The following is a 20,815-nucleotide window of genomic DNA, read 5'->3' as shown; positions in this document are numbered from 1 at the left end:
TGAATTTTATTATTTTTTTCTAGCTCTATAAAATAATTTGTTGGTAGTTTGATTGGTATGGCACTAAATAAATAGATTAATTTAAATAGAATTGTCATTTTTAATATTGGCTCAGCCTACCTATGAGCAATTAATATTTTTTCAGTTGTTTAGAGCTGACTTCATTTGTGTAAAAAGTGGTTCATAGTTGTGTTCATATAGTTCTTGAGTTTGTCTTGGCTGGTAGACCCCGAAGTATTTTATATTGTCTATAGTTATTTTAAATGCAATTTCTCTATCTGTTCCTGCTGGACTTTGTTGGTAACATATAGAAATACTGATGATGGATTTATTTTGTATCCTGCAACTTTGCTAAAGTTGTTAATAATTTCAAGTAGCTTTTAAAAAATTGTTTCTCTAGGATTTTCTAAGCATAACGTCATATTATCTGCAAAGATTGATAGTTTTGTTTCCTCATTGTGTATTGTCATTCCTTTCATTTCTTTTCCTTCTCTGATTGCTATCTAACATTTCTAGCACAATATTAAATAGTAGAGGTGATAATGGGCGTCTTTGCTTCCCCTGGTTGTATTGGGAAGGCTTCTAGCTTATCCCCATTACAGATAATGGTTGCTGATGGCTTTAGATAAATGTTACTTATCATTTTAAGGTAAATTCCATTTATTCCTATGTTCTCTAGTGTTTTTAATAGGAATGGGTGCAGTATTTTGTCAAAAGCTTTTTCTGCATCTGTTGAAATAATCACATGATTTCTGTTGGTTTTGTTATTGATGTGGTAAACTATGCTGATAGTTTTTCTAATATTGAACCAGCCCTGCATTCTTGGTTTAAATCCTACCTGGTAATAGTTCATGATCCTTGTGATATATTGCTGTAATCTCTTTGCTAGTATTTTATTTAAAATTCTTATATTAATACTCATTAGGGAAATTGGTCTATATTTTTCTTTCTGTTTTGGCTTCTCCTGGTTTGGGTATCAGCACCATATTTGTGTTGTAAAAGGAATTTGATGGGACTCCGTTTCCTATTTTTCCAAATAATTTATGTAGTATTTTGGGCTTGATTGTTCTTTAAATGTTTGGTAGAATTTGCTTGTGAATCCATCTGGTCTTCGAGATATTTTCTTTAGGAAGTTCATTGTTGGCTTATTCAATTTCTTTTTCTAAAGTTGGGTTAAGTATTTTATTTCTTCTGCTGTTAATCTGGGTAATTTATATTTTTGTAGATATTCATCCATTTCATTTCTATCGTCAAATTTATTGGCATATAATTGGGAAAAATAGCTACTAACAGTTGTCTTAATTTCCCCTTCATTGGTGGTAAATTTACCCCCTTTCATTTTTGATACTAGTAATTTGGTTCTCTTCTTACCTTTTTAAAATCAAATTAACCAATGGTTTATCTGTTTTATTAGTTTTTTCATAAAACCAACTTCTAGTTTCATTTATTAGTTCAATGGTTTTCTTACTTTCAGTTTTATCAGTTTCTCCTTTGATTTTCTGGATTTTCAATTTGGTATTTAATTGGGGGTTTTTAATTTGTTCTTTTTCTAGTTTTTTTTTTTGTTCTGTTATTTTTTTTAAATGACATTTCTCTTTCAGGTTCTTTCTGCTAGGTTTTGTTAGTCTTTAGTTAAAGTAAAAAAGACAGGAGTAGCAAACTTGACATTGAGCAAGGTAACCACAAAAAGACTTGAGTAAAAGAGATAAAACAGGCATACTACATCATGCCCAAAGGTAACAAAGATAGCAAATTAATATTAATACTTAACATATATTCACTGAATAGAATAGCATTTAAATACTTAAAACTAATACAGGGAGTAATGGACAATAAAACCATAACAGTAGGGGACCTCAGTGTACCTCTTTCAGATCTAGACAATCTAACCAATCAACTTACCAGAAATAAATTAAAAACCAGAATAGAATTTTAGAAAAATTGAATATGACAGACCTCTGGAGAATATTGGATAGGAGTAGAAAGATGTCTGGATATATTTTAGCCATGTATGACACCTTTACAAAAATTGACCTTGTAGTAAAACATCAATATCTCATAAATAAAATACATAAAAGTAGCAATATTAAACATACCTTTTATGGAAAACAATGAAATAAAAATGGAAATCACTAAATTTTTTAAAATTATTTAAAACAAAATGACTTAATTCTAAAGAATTAGTGGGTCAAAAAACAAATCACAAAAACGATTGATAATTTTTTTTTTAAAGCAACTGGGGTTAAGTAACTTGCTCAAGGTTACACGGCCAGGTGTTTCTAGGTGGGTGCTAAGTGTCTTGAGCCCGGGATTCAATCTCCAGGTCTTCTCAACACTGGAGCCGGTGCTCTTACTCGCTGTGCTACCTGGCCGCCCTGATTGATAATTTTTTTGAAGGTAATGACTTCAATGAGGCAACAGATCAGAATTTTAGGAATGTAGCCAAAGCAATCTTTAAGGGGAAATTTGTATCTCTATACACTTTGACTCACAAAAGACAGAAAGAATGATTAATGAATTCAGCATGCAGCTAAGAAAAACAAACTAGAAAATCAACAAGTTAAACTCACTCCCAATTAAATCTCAAAATAAAAATCCTGTAAATCAAAGGAATTAATAAAGTAGAAAACCAAAAGGCATTTAACTAATAAATAAAAGTAAGAGGTCACGGGGCTGGGGGTGTGTGGAGAAAATAGGGAAACTATTGGCTAAACTAGTTTTTAAAAATTGACAATGTAAAATTTTTTTAAAAGAAGTTACAACAAATGAAGAAATTAGTAAATTTGGGTTAGAAACAATTTTGCCCAATTATATGACAATAAAACTGGCAATCTCAATAAAATGGATGAATGTTTATAAAATACTAAATCCTCCGATTAACAGAACAAGAAATAAAAGACTTTAGCCCAAATTCAGAAAATGAAATTGAACAAAACATAAGCTCCCAAAGGTAAAAAAACAACACAGAACCAGATAAATTTACCGACAAATTTTATCATTAAAAAAACAAAACAAAACAAAACAATTCTAAGCTTGCATAACCTGAAGGGGAAAAAGAAAAGGTCCTGCCAAATTTCTTCTATGACATAGACTTGGTCCTGTTACCTAAATCAGGGAGAGTCAGAATCTGGAAATAAAATTATAGATTAATATGAACATATTGATACAGATTTTTAAAATAAAAATTAAAAAGGAGAAGATAACATATCACAAAGATTATACACTATTATCAGATTAGATTTGTACTGATGTAAGGTTGGTTCAATATTAGGAAACTTATCAACATAATAGAGGATATTAATAATAACAAAAATCACATGATTACATTAGTAGATCCACAAAAATCTTTTGACAAGATACAACATTCATTTCTGTTAAAAACAAACTAGAAAACATCACAATAAATGGACTGTTTCTATTAAGACTGAGTGGTATCTATGTACAACCAGAATCCAGCATTATATGGAATAGGGATAAACTAGAAGACTTTCCAGCAAGATCAGGGGTAAAGCAAGGAAGTTTATTATCATATTGTTATTTGATGTAGTGTTTGAAAAGCTAGTCATAGCAATAACACAAAAACAGAAATTGAGAAAATAATCATATTCAAAGAGAAAACAAAATTGTCGCTGGTACAGCCATTCTGGAAGACAGTTTGGAACCATACCCCCAGTGTTCCTAGACTGTGTGTGCCCTGTGACCCATTACTAGTTCTATATTCCAAAGAGATCAAAAAAAGAAGAAAAGGGCTTCTATGGGAAAAGAATGTTTATAGTTGCTTCCAGAAAAATACTTATTTGCTGCATCTGTGCTCATAACTTCCACAACTGGCTTTTTTCTGTAGCTGATGATTCTGCTTTTTTCTGTGGATTTCCCTGGCTTTCTGGACATAATACTGTTTTAAGTGAACTTAATTCCTAATATAAAGAGTATTGCCATCAGTTCTGGTTTTTGAGTCAGTCTCACATAGAAATCCAAATTATAGCTCTACTTTTTATCTCTTCCTTTCTCTTCTGGCCTCTCACTGTTTATCAAACTGCATTGACTTTTAGTGTTTAAGTATTGACTTGGAAAATCTCATTTTTAATTCACTCCACAACATTTGTTATCTTATTTTCATTCTCAAAAGATAGTCCATGTTGGGCCTAGCTTTAGAAACTGATCTTTGCTTTAGCCTTGGTAGGTTCATCTTGGCCTCAAGTAATTCCCATGCCAAAAAAACTGATGCTCTAAGTGAACTTTTTAATGTGAAAAAAAGTAATTGTAGAGGTTTTAGCCATTGATATGTTTAAGAAAGTCAAATTATCCTAAAAGTAGCTGTAACCAGAAGGAGGATAAAACAAGACAAGAAATCAATCTGCTAACTTATTTTATAGTGATCTATTTTCATTGGCAAGAAACATTGTAGAGTACTGACCTCAGAACCAGGAAAACCTGGGCTCAGGTGTAATCTCAGATACAGCTGGCTGTGTAACCCTGGATAAGTCTCTTTACCTCTTAGAAGCTCTCTACCAAGTTACAGAGAAAGTGTCAACCTGCTTGGATAAAGAGTGTATCCTCATTTGGAAATTCCTTATACCACTAAACTTACATGTCTGCTTCCTCTTCTCTGTTTTATTCTCATTGGTCACAATATAGACCGTCACATTTGGATACCATCTCCTCTTGCAACAGATGTATTATCATCAAGACAAGAGTGAAATTTATAGGAATAATTGAACTCAATCAAATACTTATAGAAGAAATTTCTGCTTGAGCCTGCATAGTGCTATAGGATAGATTCTCTTGAATTCAAATAAAAAGATTACAAAATGATATAAGGTGTCACAGGTTGTGCTTTTTTAAAAAGCTACATCGGACAGCCAATGTCTAGAGAAGTTTTCCCCTACTTATAAAATAAGATATAATTGCAACAAGGATATTTTTCATAAAAAGCTGAGGGGGAAATAGGAAAACATTTGTGGACTACATTTATATAATGTCATACCAACTTACTTATATAAAATCATACCAACTTAGAAGGTGAGAAAAATATCATATTTCCCTCCATGTGTAATTTCAGAGGAGTGTTTGAATTAGATCAAAATTGCATCCATAGAAAAGGTTTATCACGTATACATTCTTATCTTGCAGATATCTAAGATTGATATATCTGCTAAGATCATTGTTAAGTAGTACATCGAGTATTGACATCAGTCAAAGTGCTGATGCAGAAAGATGTATTCCCAACAGATATTCTCTGGTATGAAAGTTGTCTTCCATTAGATGCAAATAAGGGGATAAATTATTAATAGAGAAGTTCTCCACTTGTTTCTGTTGACATATAGCATTGTATTAGTTATATTGAGCTCTGCTATTATGCAGTCTGCTCAGTGACCCATAGTAATAAATAAGAAATACATCTTAACCCTCCATTTTTTGGGGAAAAAAACTATGTTGCTATTAATGATATATGGCTGAATCTATTGAATTAGGCCATCTACTAATGCATGCCATAGATAGGAATTGAAAAGGGAAGAGGAATAAGGATTTATATAACATCTCCCATTATGCTAAGTATTTGGTTTGGTTTGGTTTTTAACAAATATCTCATTTGATCCTCACACCATAACTATATGAGGTAGATGCTTTTATTATCCCCATTTTTACATTTGATGAAACTGAGGCAAACAGAGGTCCAGTGACTTGCCCAGGGTCCCACAGCTAGCAAGTGTCTGAGGCTGCATTTGAACTCAGATCTTTCACCAGCTGCCTCTTTAATTTCTACTATATTTCTACTAATATTTTTACTGATTTCTCCTATAAGTACTTGATTGAGTTCAATTGCTCTTATAAATTTCATACTTCTCCAAATGATAATACATCTGTTGCAAGAGGGGATGGTATCAAAATGTGATGGTCTATATTGTGACCAGCAGATGACTAATGAGGTAAGCCAAAAATTGAGAAGTTTGGGGCTAGAGATCATTTGTGAAATTGCATAATGTTTTCAGTGATCTCAGACTGCCTGCTTTGGTGAAAAAAGACTCTCTAATACTAATGTACTCCTGACAAATGACTGTGAATAACCGAATCCCATTATATCAAAAGTTAAAATGCCACTTCCAAGGTCAATGGACAGAAACCTAGTGGATGTCAGGTTGTAGCATGTTACCAAAGATGGATTATGCATGAGAAGCAGTATAAGGAATAATTATAAAGGATATGCATGATTAAAATAAGGGACCAGTCAGCTATCAAGACTAAGAAATGACAGATGGTCAGCCCAAGTGGTACATTTGTGTACAACAGAGACATATATCACCAAAGATAATAGGGGAAAAAAGAAAATTGGTTCTAGGGTTAGGGTAGCTTCTCAGTGAAGTATTTATGAGAAAACAAGAAGAAAATTTTATGGAAATAAAAGGCATTGCAAGAGTATGATGGCAGAGGGAGTACTGATGGCATCATAGATCCATTAAGGCAAGAAATGACATGGAGGGGTGGCGAGGTGGCGCAGTGAGTAAGAGTGCTGGCCCCAGCATCGGGAGGACCCGGGATTGGTTCCGGCCTCAGATACTTAACACCCACACAAAAAAACTGGCCATGTAACCTTGAGCAAATTACTTAACCCCAATTACTTTAAAAAAAAATGACATGGAACAGAATGTAACAGAAAGAGAAAATTTAACAAAAAGTTTAATTAATCTGGTTAGAGGATTGTACATACTACAGTCTAATGAAAGTAGATTAAAGAGTAGTTAATTGTCACAGTGTCATATTTTGCTGATTTGTGATGTTTGCTTTGATAATTTTTTAAAATGTGCTATGTGATTCATTCATATTTAATTTTTTTCTTTAATTAATAATGTGTTATTTGTTTTTCAGTGTTTGTTGGCTACCTGTGCATAGTACTCCTCATGCTGCTGCTTCTCATCTTTTGGATAGCACCAGCCCATGGACCTACCAATATCATGGTGTACATCAGTATTTGCTCATTGTTGGGGAGTTTCACTGTACCAAGCACTAAAGGAATCGGGCTAGCTGCTCAAGATATCTTTCATAATAATCCATCAAGTCAAAGAGCCCTATACCTTTGTCTGGTCCTTTTAGCTGTACTTGGCTGTAGTATCATCATTCAATTTCGGTACATTAATAAGGCACTTGAATGCTTTGATTCATCTGTATTTGGGGCCATCTATTATGTTGTATTCACCACTTTGGTCTTGTTGGCCTCAGCAATTCTTTTTCGGGAATGGAGTAATGTAGGACTCGTAGATTTCTTGGGAATGGCATGTGGATTCACTACTGTTTCCATTGGAATTGTCCTTATACAAGTCTTCAAAGAGTTCAATTTCAACCTTGGGGAGATGAATAAACCTAACATGAAAACTGATTAAAATCTATTTATGGGTATTGGGTGGCTCAGGGAACCAGTAGCGGGATATGGTTACTGGTCTGAATTTGACCTAGGTTTGCAGAGACCAAAATGTATAAACATCTCAGATGTTTGAGTTGGTGGAATTAGTAGGTGGCCTCTGTCAAATTCCTAGTGAACAAATGTCCATATCCCTAAAATCACCACTACATATGGCATTCATCAGCACTATCAGTGGTTATCATCAGCAGAAGCGCCAAGAGTTGAAACAGCATAGAGACTGATGCACTTCCTCCCCTGAAAATTAAATCCCTCCCCAAATGTCTGAGGTTTCCCATTCAGCATTGTGGAATGGCAGTCTAGGCATCACACTTTTCTGTTGACCAGTTTTCTGTTTCTCATTGTCATTAGCCAGGAAGCTTTCACGAATGTTATTTCCTTAAAAAAAAAAAAGTTTAAAAGCCAATTAAAATAGAAAAAAAAAGAGATGGTGCTCCCTTTTCTTCTTACAATGCCGAATGTTCTCATTTGTTAGAATTGGAAAAGGATGTAACATGTTCATTGGACCATAGGCTTGAAATCCAGAAATTTAGTGACCACTTTCACATTTGTCTTTCTGGATTATGTATGTGTCTCTTACATAAAATTCAGGTATTTGTTCAAATAAAAGATAACCACTAAAAATTAATTTAAAATCTTCTTTTTAAAAAGTAGGTCTCCAAGATCAGTTAATGGCAAACATAGGGGAGGGAAGAGGCAAAGAAAAGAAGTAAAGAAATGATGAGAAAAGAAAAGAAATAAAGAAATCATATACTGTTTTGTTTGCAATAGATGTCATGAATTAAAATGTTTCAGTGCCTTTGCCTTTTAAAAATACCCCTTAATTTAACTGAGCTAATGAAAAAATAACTCCGTTTTAAAAAAAAATAACTTCTTACATAAATTAAAATAATATCGTTTCTTTGGATGTTGTCAGATTCTAAATGCATAAGTCATCCAGAAAAAAAGTGGTATGTTTCTGGGAAGGTAGTCAAGGCTAAGACCACTTCAAAGCTATTTGGATTTCTTTAATATGTAGCTATCACCAGACTGAAGACAACTGGGTATGTATGGACATCTTCTTTTGCAGTTCAGCTTATGTAATAGATATCAGTTCTAAAATCCAGCCTTAAGTCTTTTGATTCTATAGGTTAGTGATTTGTTTGGGGAAGAAATGTGTATCTTGGCTAAATGGCTTTTCAGAAATAACTCCTTATCTGCTAGATTCTAATGATGTCAAAAGAGAGAGAAAAATTGTGAATGACCACAGAGATTGAGTTCCTTGAAACAAAGAACTCTAGGAGAAAGACAAAAGATAAGCCAAAGCTAATTTCTATAAATTAGGAAAGAAACTAGTTTATGACAGAACATTTGCAATAGAAATTTTCTAAAGAGTTCATAGCAAGAATTGATGACAAGAGCTGAGTGGGTCTGGTGTCCAATATAGTAGAACATTCTTAGTCTTCGAACTTTTCATTCCTTAGACTTTGCAGATTAGCACTTCATTATACCAGTATATTGATTATGATTACTATTCTCTATTTAATAATGCCAAATGTAATAAGACGAAAACATTAAGTGACAGAAATCCCAGCAAAATGTCACTTGTATTATTGTCTGACATTTTAGTGAAACAAAGATATATGAAAAATGGAGAGTTAGGACAAAGAAAAGTAGCTATTGCTACTGACTGCAGGGACTCTTACTAAGGCAAAACCAGTGGTTCCTAAAAAGAGTCAGAGTTACCTGTAAAAGGTAAAGAATATAAAGAAATTTTAAAATGTCACCTGAAAAATCCTGTTGATTAACAGGGCTATGAAATTGTAGGAAACGACACAGAAAAAAATTAGACTACTATTTAATATAAAGAAAAAAATATTAAAATAGGAGCCATATTTTATGGAAGTAATTTGTGAGTAAAGACACATATTGTAATAACTCTTTAAAAAAGTTATAAACCTTAATTTGTTATTGTTAATTGACCTACCATAATGCTCAATTTCTATTAAGGGATATTTTATTTAACTTTTAGAAGGGGATAGTGACTCATCACAAAATATTTAGCAATGCAAACCCTAATCAATGATTTCATGTGTTCAATTTTCAGAACAGGTCACATTGGCAATATTTTCACTGCTGTGAGGCACAGAATATTTTCCCATTATGGTGTAACCATAAGTTGAAGGGAATTTTCATACGTGGCATAGAAATCCTTTCTTCTTTGTCAAACCTGGTATCTGAGGAATAAAGAAGCTTCTAAAATTTAGTGTACTTTATCATATTTTAGTCAAGAACTATAAATATCATGGTTGTTTAGGATTGACAGTTAGAATATCATTTCCTGAGATTTTGGGCAAGACTGAATGTCAAAATAAAAATAGAATATTTGAAGTTTCCACCAAACAACTACCTATATTTAGGTACTAGACTAATTCTAAGCAGACTCCCCACATTCCCCAGAATATGACTGATCTAGAGAGGGTTTAAATCCTAGTTTATACTAAAAGTATCTTATCAGCACAGACCTATTCCTATTTGGCCAAATCATACAAAGTTAATGTGACTGGCCCGTTAGAGATACTATCAAGTTAAAAAAAATTAACTACCAGGTGAGCTTAAAGCTTAGCACAGAGCAAATAACATCTGATTTCTAGCAGTCTTCTATACATTAATTTAAAATTAATTTAGAAATAGAATGGGAAAATAGAATTGTATTTTGAATTTAATTAAAACTTGTGGAATAAAGGAAAATAGGGCAGTTCTCAGAGTTGAGCCTTTCCAGAAGCAAATAGAAATAGCAGCATTTCAGTACCTTCTCTTTTATTATCATTTGGGAAGAAAACACTCTAATTTTTTAAATGTAGCTTCAATGTCAAATAAATTCAACAAGCATCTATTAAGCACCTACTGGGTACCAATCACTCTCCTATGCACCTAAGACACAAAGAAAGGCAAAAAGTAAAATAAAATAAAAAATAGCTCTTGCTTTCAAGGAGCTCTTATTCTTATTGAGAAGACAATGTGGAAACTATTTACATATAAGATACAGACAGTATACATTGGAGATATGCTAGAGGGAAGGAAGTGGGATAACCATGATATGTTTTATCTTTTGTTTTTCCTTTTATAAAAATGAAAACCACAAAATTACCAGTGTACCCTCACAGAGACCTTTCACCTCCTGAGCATCTTCAGAGTTTTGTCTGAAATTACAATTAGATTAGAATGTTTAGCTTTCCTATTAACACATATTTAAAGGGACAGTAGTCCTCCTGCCTGGATGGTGCCTTGTTCCCTCATGTTGATTTTTGCTTTTGACCTTTTTTTTTAAACCCTGATTTTCTATGAAACGTTAGGACCATGGTGGATCCTTCTTCCGACCCCAAACGGATAGGCCAACACCAAAACAGTTTTCTTCATTCTTGCTTCCTTTTTATAGAGAAAAGGCAGCCTGCTAACTGCCAAATAAACACTCACCTAGACAACAATGGGAATGACAAAATCTAGAGCCTTCGGGAAGGAATCCATGATTTTCTAGTGGCCTTGTTCATCACTTGCACTGTAACCACAGCCTTTTCAGAGTAGAATGATTATGAAATATATGTTTTGTTATTGGTTCAGCAATAAGCAATATTCTTGTAGTTCCCATTTATCAAGCCTATGCTTCACCTTCTTTTTTTGGTGTTGTATTTGTAGCTCACTTCTCTTGTTTTCATCCAAGCAGCCTTATTCTTTTCTTTAGCAGTGTTCTTTCCATGCCATCATCCAATATCTGTTTTCTGGTATAAGATGTCACTATTAAAATGTGCTGTCAGTTTTCATTTTCTTGATCCCACAACAGGTAAACACTTAATAAATAATGGATAGGTCCTGCCAGATGGATAAATGACTTTCTGAGTATAAGTTAAGTACTTCTGAGTACTTAAGTACTTTTGAGATATATTAGTTCCAAGACAATTTTATTACTATTTAATAAGGTCAAATCCCAGGCTGTAAAAATATTCATATTGTTTTCCAGAAGGTATCTACTCACCAAGGGTAAATGGGCTTTGATGGCTTCCTTTCTCAGTATCTAAAATGATTTTCAGAAAAGCAGAGAAGGAAAGGAATGTGTTTCTTTAGAGGTGCAGACCTTTTGATATCTCTCTTATATGAATTCAGTTTAACAGGCTTAACTATTGTGGCTTGCTCTCCTGAAAGGAATGACACTTCCCAAAGTACCTGATACTCAGAAAGTAATTTACTTACCAAGCAGATTTTGATCTACTTTTTATGGCCTGCCATCTCAGGGAGTAAAAGTATATTATTGACTCCTAACACTTAGTCTTCCTCCCTTTGGAAAAGCAATCTTTGATTATTTTAGGGTTTATTTATATTCATATTTAAAGGCAAGAGTTGTATCAGTTCTGAATCCAAAAGAAAAAAAGATTCAGAATTTGTAAATGGAACATTGTCTCATGATAAGAGAGTTGATGGTATAATATACCTCGACCTATTTTATATTCCTTAGATGTAAATTATGTTGCTTTTACTGTGGATTAGTCTTTAGGATGTATTCTTTAGTGTAGCTGAGCTTTATAAATAAAGCTAGATTATTGTTTCTACATTGTGTATATGAAAAGGATGAATATGAATAGAAATAAGAATTGGCCTATAATATTTGAGGTGGTTTTTTTTTTAATATAAACCCCTGGCATATTACTAAAGCAACACAAACTCCTGTGTTTTAAACAAGTTAAATTACATATGAAAAACTTGGGTTTCCACATAACAACCAAAATTTCTACAGCAGATACCAGATATTTGGTAGAACATGGATCTTTTAATTGATGTCACTGGTGTGAGAAGCAGTATAGCTGAGGACTTAGAGTAGAAAACTGAGTTCATTTGGGTTTTTTTGTTCTTTTATTCTTTTATGCCAGTGACTTGTGCAACCCTACAAAAGTTAACTAACCTCTGTGCCTCAGGTTCCCATATGTTAAATGGGGATAATTCTTCACATAAGTTGTTTTGAGGCTTGATTCACATTTTGGAGTATTTTGATAACTATAGGATAAAAACACTATATTAAATGACAAAAATCAAACTGCAACTTGGCAAACAGTGTCTCCTAACATAATTGATTTGTAATAGAGTAATTTTGAGCACTGAGAAAGGAAAAGAAATACTAGATTAAGTTTATGTAAAAAATACGAAGCTTTAATTTTCCTTTTTTTTTAAAGGGAGAGTTTTATATTATCCTGTTAAGACTCTCAAGGTAAAGGAGAAAAAAAACCAGACTTAAAAAACAAAAAAACAGAGCTGCCCTTTGTGCAGCTGCACAGCTGCAATCTGAAAGGTCAGATTTTGTTTGCATGATTAACCACTCTGATCTTCTAACTTAAACAGAGGTCTTTATAGGCTTTTGAAATCTACCTAGATTTATGTTCTTTACAAAATTTATAACCTGTAAAAAAAAGTTGAAATTTCCTGTTAGAACAAATTTGTAATTAATTATGCTTAATGTCCTGCCTTCAAGGAGTTCAATCTTTATAATTAACTCTTTGATATCTGGAGTACAGTGTTCACTGTTCCCATACATTTCTGATGTATTTTGCATTCACAGTAAATGTCAGAAGTTCCTAAATTATTAGTGCCAAAGTATCACAATGAAAAATGAAGATTATTTTATTTTTTAACTCAGAAATTATAGATCTAATACTTTTCAGTGTAGTTGGTTTACACTTTGGGGGGAAAAGGATGCTGTTTGCACAGTAACTTCCTGAGTGTGATTTTTAAAAATTGCAATATTGTCTTCCTGAAAATTGAAATGTAAAACATGAATTGGGGAGGGGGGAGAGTAGTCTAGAATATAAAAGGGCATAATTGTATTTGGTTACATAAATGTTATTTTAGTGTGGTTGCATCAAGGGAGATCAAAAAAGACCTATTTTATTAGCCTCCAAATACTGTACATACATTTGTTAATGACTAAGAATTCTTGCTTATCTTCTGCTTTTTAAGGATAGTCTTGGCATGTTGTAGTTGCCTCATGTAAATTATAAAAGGCTATTTACTAAGTTTTCCAATAACATATTTATTATCCTGTAATGTGTTTTAAAATAAAATAACATTTCTAGCTGACACTTATTTTGTTGTTGTTTTTTGCATACTTGAAGTATTTCTATAAGTACAAGCTTTAAATTAACTTAATTCTTTGCTAGAAATTCTCATTGTAAAGATCAGTATTCTGATTTTTGTACCTGTGTGTGCAACGAGGTATTTAGGTGCTCGATTTCTGTCTGAATTATATGGGAGAGGAAGGAACCACTAAAGTGTGCGTTTCGGGACCACATAATGACAACTCCATTCTAGTACCAAGGAACAATATTGCTTCTTTTGATATGTTAGGACTATTTTATATTGTATTTTTTAAAAGCTAAAGGTAAGTGGCATAGCTTTAAATGTCTATCCTATCTTAGAAGTCATTTTTATATATAAACATATTATACCATTGATTCTAGAGAATGAGATTGGAACAAAGAGACTCATTTGTTCTTTGGAACCACTAAATTAAATTTCTGAAAAGTCTTGGCACCTGTGTTGTTCATAGGAGCAGTCTGGTATAGTAGAAAGATTTCCGGTTCTGGAGAGGATCTGGGTTCAAATGCTCCTTAAATGATAAACTACCTGTGTGAGCTTGAACAAACTCCTCAAGCTCTCTGGGCCTCCATTTCTTTGCCTATTGGGTGGACTAGAAGGCCTCCGAGGTTTCTTCCAGCTCTATGATGATGCTATATACCAACTCTGTGTTCTCAAAGGTTGTGTGAATGGAATGAAATTCAAGTCAAGACAGATCCCACCAAACGGGAGAGGCTTCAAATACAGGCCAGGTGCCAGACTGTGCATCTGTTGTAGATACAGAAATGTCTAATCCCTAATTACCACAATAGCTGGATGGCTATAATATGACTCTCTTCATTCCCTTCTTACTAACATATTACAGAAAATATTTTCTAGGATTTACAGGGAGGAAAAAAGAATATATAAATTCAGATATATTACACAAGGGTAAGATAATTAGAAGGGGAATCAGTTATGAGGTAGTGACAAGAGTCTAGATTTTGTGTCACACAATCTAGCTTTTCTGTTTGTCAGGTTTGTGACCTTCAGCAAATCACGTAATCTCTCTGAACCTCAGTTTCCTCATCTGTAAAAATAAATGTTTCAAGATGTTCTCTAAGCTTCCTTCTAGATGTAAGTTCTGTCATTGGACTCCCTTGAAAACAAGAAAGTGAAAAGAATCGAAGAGCTTCTAAATCCTTCACAGAGAAAAACCCAGTGCAGCCCTCTCCCTATCCCACCAAAAAAGAAAGAAGGATAGGGAGAGAATTGGGGGGGGGGGAAGCTTGGAAGGACCAAGTGAAAAACTATGGATGGATGATGCTGTCATAGCTACTTTAACGTGGAATGTGGAAGCTCCACTAGCAGATCCATTGCCTCCCTCCCCCTCCCCCCCATGGCTCCCCACACAGGAGCCATCTACCTCTATCACCCTAACTTGATGTCTGTTTAGGTTTAAGGTTTAGAGGTCTCTGATATGTTCCCATATCATTTCCTACCATCACCTACAGGCAGGCTACAGTCTGAGACATTTTTCTCTCATCCCAACACTTAACTATGCATAGGGTCATCCCCTTCTCTCCCTTTCTATCCTGGGCTGGGAACACATCTTGGGAATTTCTCCCTCCAACCCCCACATTAATGGGGAATCATATCCTTGAGCCTATCTTTCCCTCTGCCCCCCACCACTCATATAACCTAAGCAGTCCCCGAATAGGGTCTGAGATAGGGTTGGTGCCAGAGGTGAACCTGTATAATTTCTCCAGGGCAGAACAAAACAATGGCCCAGGTGCTTCTGAGCTACTGTCCAGTCCCATTCCTGACTGGCTAAGGCTCCAAATCCTGTCCAAACTTCTGAGCCCATTGTCTACCCTTGCCAAAGCAGCCTGGGGCAGAGACGCTGCTATATGGGTGTATCCCATAGATAGGATGTGTTGTCTTGTCATTGTGGCTATTTTTAAAATAACACTATCTTTTAGAAATTCCTTCCACAGATATTTATTAAGTACTCTGTATCCACCTCTACAACTCTTAGTGGGAGGGCCTAGCTGCATTCTCAGCCTAGACCTGACTAAAGCTTCCCATATATCAGCAGCAACTAGTTTCAGTTAAGACTTGCCCTTTGTACTTTTATACCCATACCAGAATAGCTACTTGAGTAAAAGGATTCTTTTTAAAATGCGAGCCAATAAAGAAATATTGCTATATTAAACACCTACGGGACAAAATCCCCTTGAAGATCACAGTGAATGATGAATGATGGGATGTGATAAGTGCTATATGATATATTAGATTGTATAATAATGTTAAAGTCAATGAAGGGGACTGCATAAGTAAAAAAAAAAAAAAAGGAGAAATGAAGGAACATTTGAGGAAATGGCAAAGTGATATCTACTAAACTAAAAACCAGCAGAAGCAGTAAGTAACAATAAATTAAGTTTGGACCAAAAGACACAACAAAATTGAAGAACAAACGCAAATTTCTTACAAAAAATTTAGATGTAATTCAGTGTAATTCAAAGACCTAATTAAGAAAATGAAGAGGATAAAACCAGTAATATGTGGCAAATTGAACACACAGGATATTATCAAGGAAATTCTAAATATGATACACCATAGCATAAAATTGTAAAATTACATAATTATAAAGACAAAATTCTACAGCACCAAAAAAAAAAAAAACCCATATTAAATGAATTAGACTTTTCAAAAATAATCAGGAAAGCTTTCAAAGTTGGACAAAAATGATATAAAAATCTAAAAAAATCTGATTGGATCCCTAAATTATATATCCTCTAAACAAAATTATGTTATTTGAAAACAGAGTAATCCACTTCAAAACAAAACTTAAACAAATTCATCAACAAAAAGCCCCAAGCAAAGATATCTACAAACTCTAGAAAAGGAACTCTAACCTAATGATCAACAAAAAACAATGTAGGTAAGATTTCACATGTCTCTATTCTATATTGAAAGACAGAAAAAAGACATATAAGTATTTGCTTAGCTGTTCCATAAAAATAAAATTGCTTGGCATTAAAAATATAGATTATAATTAACAAAAGGATAAAGAACAACAAAGTCCACATTTACTAACAAAAAGGCATTTATCAAAACTAGAAAAAAAATAATATTTTTAAAGGGGAGAAAGGGAAAGCAGTTGGGAATTCCAAAGGCAAAAGTTCCCCCCCCCCCTTTTTTTTTCTTTTTGGAGGGCAATTTTGGGTTAAATGACTTGCCAAAGATCACAAGGCTAGTTTTTGTTTTGTGTCTGAGACCAGATTTTAACTAAGGTCCTCCTGACTCCAGGGCCAGTGCTCTATTCACTGTGCCACCTAGCCACCCCCAAAATTTCCCTTTCTATAATAATGCAATTAAATCTCAGGGAAGTAAAAAAAAAAACTTAACAGACTTCTAAAAAAAACTCTCCATAAATATGCCTTGTTTTTCTTGTTCATTGATGTTGTTTTAGAATATTAACAGAGTGAAATTCTAGTTGGTCCCACAGAAAAATAAGAAAACTACACAAATCAAATGCATTACTAATAACATTAAGCATTAATGTTTTATACTTTTCTATGCAGTGTATGGACATATGAAATCACAATTACATTATTTTTGTTGATTTCTTTAGTCAAGTTAGATAAAGGAATAAAACTCATCAATATATTTTATTATCATAAACTACATGACTAACTTTTAAAGCAACCAATTTTTATATCAACAGAGGCAGAAAAAAGCTTAGAATTTCATTTATTATAAAAATGCTATAATGAATAGGCATAGAGAGATTTTCCCCCAGCACAATAAAAAACATTTGTCTTAAATCAAGAGCCAATGTAATACTCAATGAAGGGCATTAGAAGCATTCCCACTAAAAACAATTCTAGCCCTTGCAGGACAGGAAAATGATATTAGAAGACAACATTGGAAATGAAGTGAACAAGTTAAAGTATAATTGTTAGAACATGATGTACATGATACAGCAAGAAAATCAGCCATGTGGTAGAAACGATGTCATAAGCCCATTTAACGTAGGCAAAAAAATATTGAGGTACACAGAAAACTGATGAAAGAAATTGTTCCCAGACTTCCCAGTCTTCATCCTGGAACTCTGAAAAGGACAGATAAAGCAGAAGCTAAGACAAAACAGAGATGGAATTTTTTCTATACAAAGGGAGAAACCTGGGAAGTCATCTTGGGCTGGACAAAAATTCTGAGCACCATAGCACCCTGTCTCTGATCTCTACCCCTCCTTAGGCTGGATAGAACAACCTTTATGCCTGGGTTTTCTCTTTTCCTCTTTCCTAGTGTGGATGCTTACTTACTTTATAATCATTCGTCCATTTTTTAAAAAAATTATCATTCATCTGTTTTTGTTATTAGATATCAGGCTTGTAGATTTAAAGCCAGAAGGGGCCCTTGGAGGTCATCTAATCTTAACACCTTCATTTTATAGATGAGGAAACTGAATAAGAGCTGGGATTTGAACCCAAGTTCCCTGACTCCAAACCCAACATCCTTTTCAACATACAATTCTGAGTGAAATGAAATGTAGAAATTGAAATGGAAATTATTTTTCAAATACATTTTTATTGATATCTTTTGTTTTTATGTCACTTATATTTCTCAGTTTAGTCTACCATGACCTAAAAAATGTTCAGCACCTGATGGTCAATTTTCTGTGATGAGTTTTTCAATGCTCAGGCTGGTTCTCAGCCAGCTGACAATCTGTTGCCCAGCACATACCTGGAGCCTTTCCAAACAGGTAGAGCCTATTCAAATTTATGTTGGCACAGTGTCACCTGCATATTCTTTGGAATAGGACTTCATTTTTCCTTTCCTTTTCCTGTCATTTTGGGCATTCACATTTTTGTAATTATTCATTACTTACTTTCAAATCCTCAGTTTTGTTGGTGGGGGAAACCTGTATTGGTAAGGTGTGACAACTTTCTCAATTTCTTTTGCATTCACTGTGGTTGCCTCTCCAACTCCAAGTTTGTTCATTTTTTCCTGCTTTTAAAAATTAAATCCAGTCATTTTTGATTAAATGTTTTTATTTTAAAAACCTTGGTTTTATCTATCAGTTTTCAAAAGATTTATTTTCCTTTTTAATTATTAATTTCTGCTCATATCTCAATACCTTCCTTCCTCTTCCCTTCCCCGGATACACTATACTACACATTTTAATTTTTTTTTAATGTAAACTCATTATGCTAACACAAGTATTCAGGGGAATAAATTTACTTCCAAAAAGGACCCTGGTGGAATCCTAAATACTCTGACATATTTATAACCTGCATCCTATAACCCCTAATCCCTGGATTTACATAGACTATGTTTACTCTCTTGCACTGATTCAAAGTCAGTTTCCTTTTGACTCAGGAATTCATCCTGGGAAATCCCCAATATTACTTATGTGTAGTTTTTCCAGGTTTCCATAGAAGTGAGTAAAAGGGTCCCTAGCTCCTGAAAAAGCACCCAAGGTAACAGACCAATTGGATAGGATAGCCTTCATTTCATCCCACAGAAAATGCAGAAAGTGCAAAAGACTCAGTGGAGCCCATGAATAGATACAGAAAGCACATACTAACCCCAAAACTGTTAACACAGCTCTCCTCTTTGGTGGGCCATGTTTTCCATTAGTATCCTGCTTTCCGCACTGCCTTATGATTTAACCTCCCTATGAAAGGCAACTTGGAGTTGCCAGGAAAGAATTACCACTCTGATATTCTAGCAAATCTCTATCTTGCCCACAGGGTTCTATAGTTGGCCTCAGACTCATAGTGCCACCCTGTGGTTTGAAACCTCCCCCCTGCACCCCTCCCCCCAGAAAGTATACACTGGACCTGTGGAATAAACAACCTTCTTCTCATTAGATCTTGACTTCAAGGTCCAGATCTCCCCCCCCCCCCCAGCCCCATGTTGTCGCTTCAGTCTCTTAGTGATTTTCTAGTTGTTGGAGAGGGGTGTGTGTGATGTGGGGAATGATCTTTTTCTGAGAGGAATGCTGTTCAAGGACTACCCTTCTATTTCTAGAGATCTATATCCTTGGGCCTAAGACCTTTTTTTTAAAAAAAAAAAATATCTGATAACTATATTTCATTATAATTAATTTCCTTTTTCATTCTATGTATTTTATTTTATACATTCAAAACACCATTCTGAGAAGGGATGCATAGGCTTTACCAGACTTCCAAAGGGGTCCACATCACAAAAATGGTTAAGAATCCATGATCTGGAAGGCTAGATCCCCAAACTCTTGAACTTGGGTTTACTCAAGGAAAACTCCATAGCTGTCACTATCCAAGACACTTTCCTTTAGGGAATCACCCTCACCATCCCCACCCAAACCCCCTTCTAAATTAAGGAGAGCTTAAAAAAACAAACAAACCAGGTCTTTCCTTCCACAGTAGAAACATTTTTGAAATATCCACGGTTGTTTAGAGATAGCCGGTAACAGCCTGTACAATGGCCTCTCTAATGATCTGTGTAGTAACGAGCAATTCCCTTAATCTGCTCCAGGATCATTTTGTGCCAACCTGGGCATCCCTTGAGGAAGTACTTTTGTGTCTCAGGCAAGGACTGATTAACAAAGTGCAAGAATTCTTAAACTGACCTAATTATTAAACCCTAATTTAATTTCTAATTTGTAGTGACCAAAAAAAAAATCCCTTCTGCCAAGTGGCTACTTAATTAATCCCACCTGAGATGGTGGGCTTCTCTCTAAGCATTTTTTACTTCAAGGTAGTACTCAGAGAAAAATCCCTTCTCTTATTCCACCTCCAAATCTGATGTAGTCAACAATAATTAGAAAAAATAGTTGATTTTACAAGAAAAATTATTTTACCCTATGATTCCATCAAGGGCAGAATGGATAGTGTGGGCCTGAAGTCAGGAAGACTTCTCTTCCTGATTTCAAACATGATCTTACATTCTTACTAGTTTAGTGATACTGGGCAAGTCATTTAATTCTGCCCTGGTTCCTCATTTGTAAAATGAGCTGGAAAAGGAAATGGCAAGCTACCCCAGTATCTTTGCTAAGAAAACCCCAAATGGGATCACAGAAATCACACGAATAAAAGACTGAACATTACTAGATGGCTCCATCACTAGAAGATTGAAGAAACGCATTATACAAGGCATATGAAAAGAATAAATTTGCCAGGCATGTCTGTGTCTGAAAATTGCAGAGTAACCCCCTCACACGGTTAGTTAGAGCAAAATTTTCTTAACCCCACTTGATGCTAGGTAAAGTTAAGAATAGTTGAGCTATAACTCACAACTCCAAATGACTCAAAATATCTAAGAACCAGG

The 20,815-nt window shown here is 34.3% G+C and overlaps 1 protein-coding gene across 1 annotated transcript in view; it reads left to right on the top strand.

The window, feature by feature from the left end:
- The window catches only part of NIPA1 (NIPA magnesium transporter 1), a 60,710-nt gene extending 47,189 nt beyond the window's left edge, over nucleotides 1–13,521 (top strand). Inside the window, exon 5 of the mRNA XM_069072938.1 lies at nucleotides 6,868–13,521. Coding sequence (XP_068929039.1) covers nucleotides 6,868–7,379 — 512 coding nt within the window. The 3' untranslated portion in view covers nucleotides 7,380–13,521. The remainder of the gene's footprint in view (nucleotides 1–6,867) is intronic.
- The last annotated feature ends 7,294 nt before the right edge of the window (nucleotides 13,522–20,815 follow it).

The sequence above is a fragment of the Petaurus breviceps genome, unplaced genomic scaffold (genome assembly GCF_028583685.1).
Source record: "Petaurus breviceps papuanus isolate PSGF00001 unplaced genomic scaffold, PetGlider_PUasm1.0 90849, whole genome shotgun sequence".
In the NCBI taxonomy this organism is placed as follows: Eukaryota; Metazoa; Chordata; class Mammalia; order Diprotodontia; family Petauridae; genus Petaurus; species Petaurus breviceps.
This window is presented reverse-complemented; position numbering and strand designations above follow the sequence as displayed.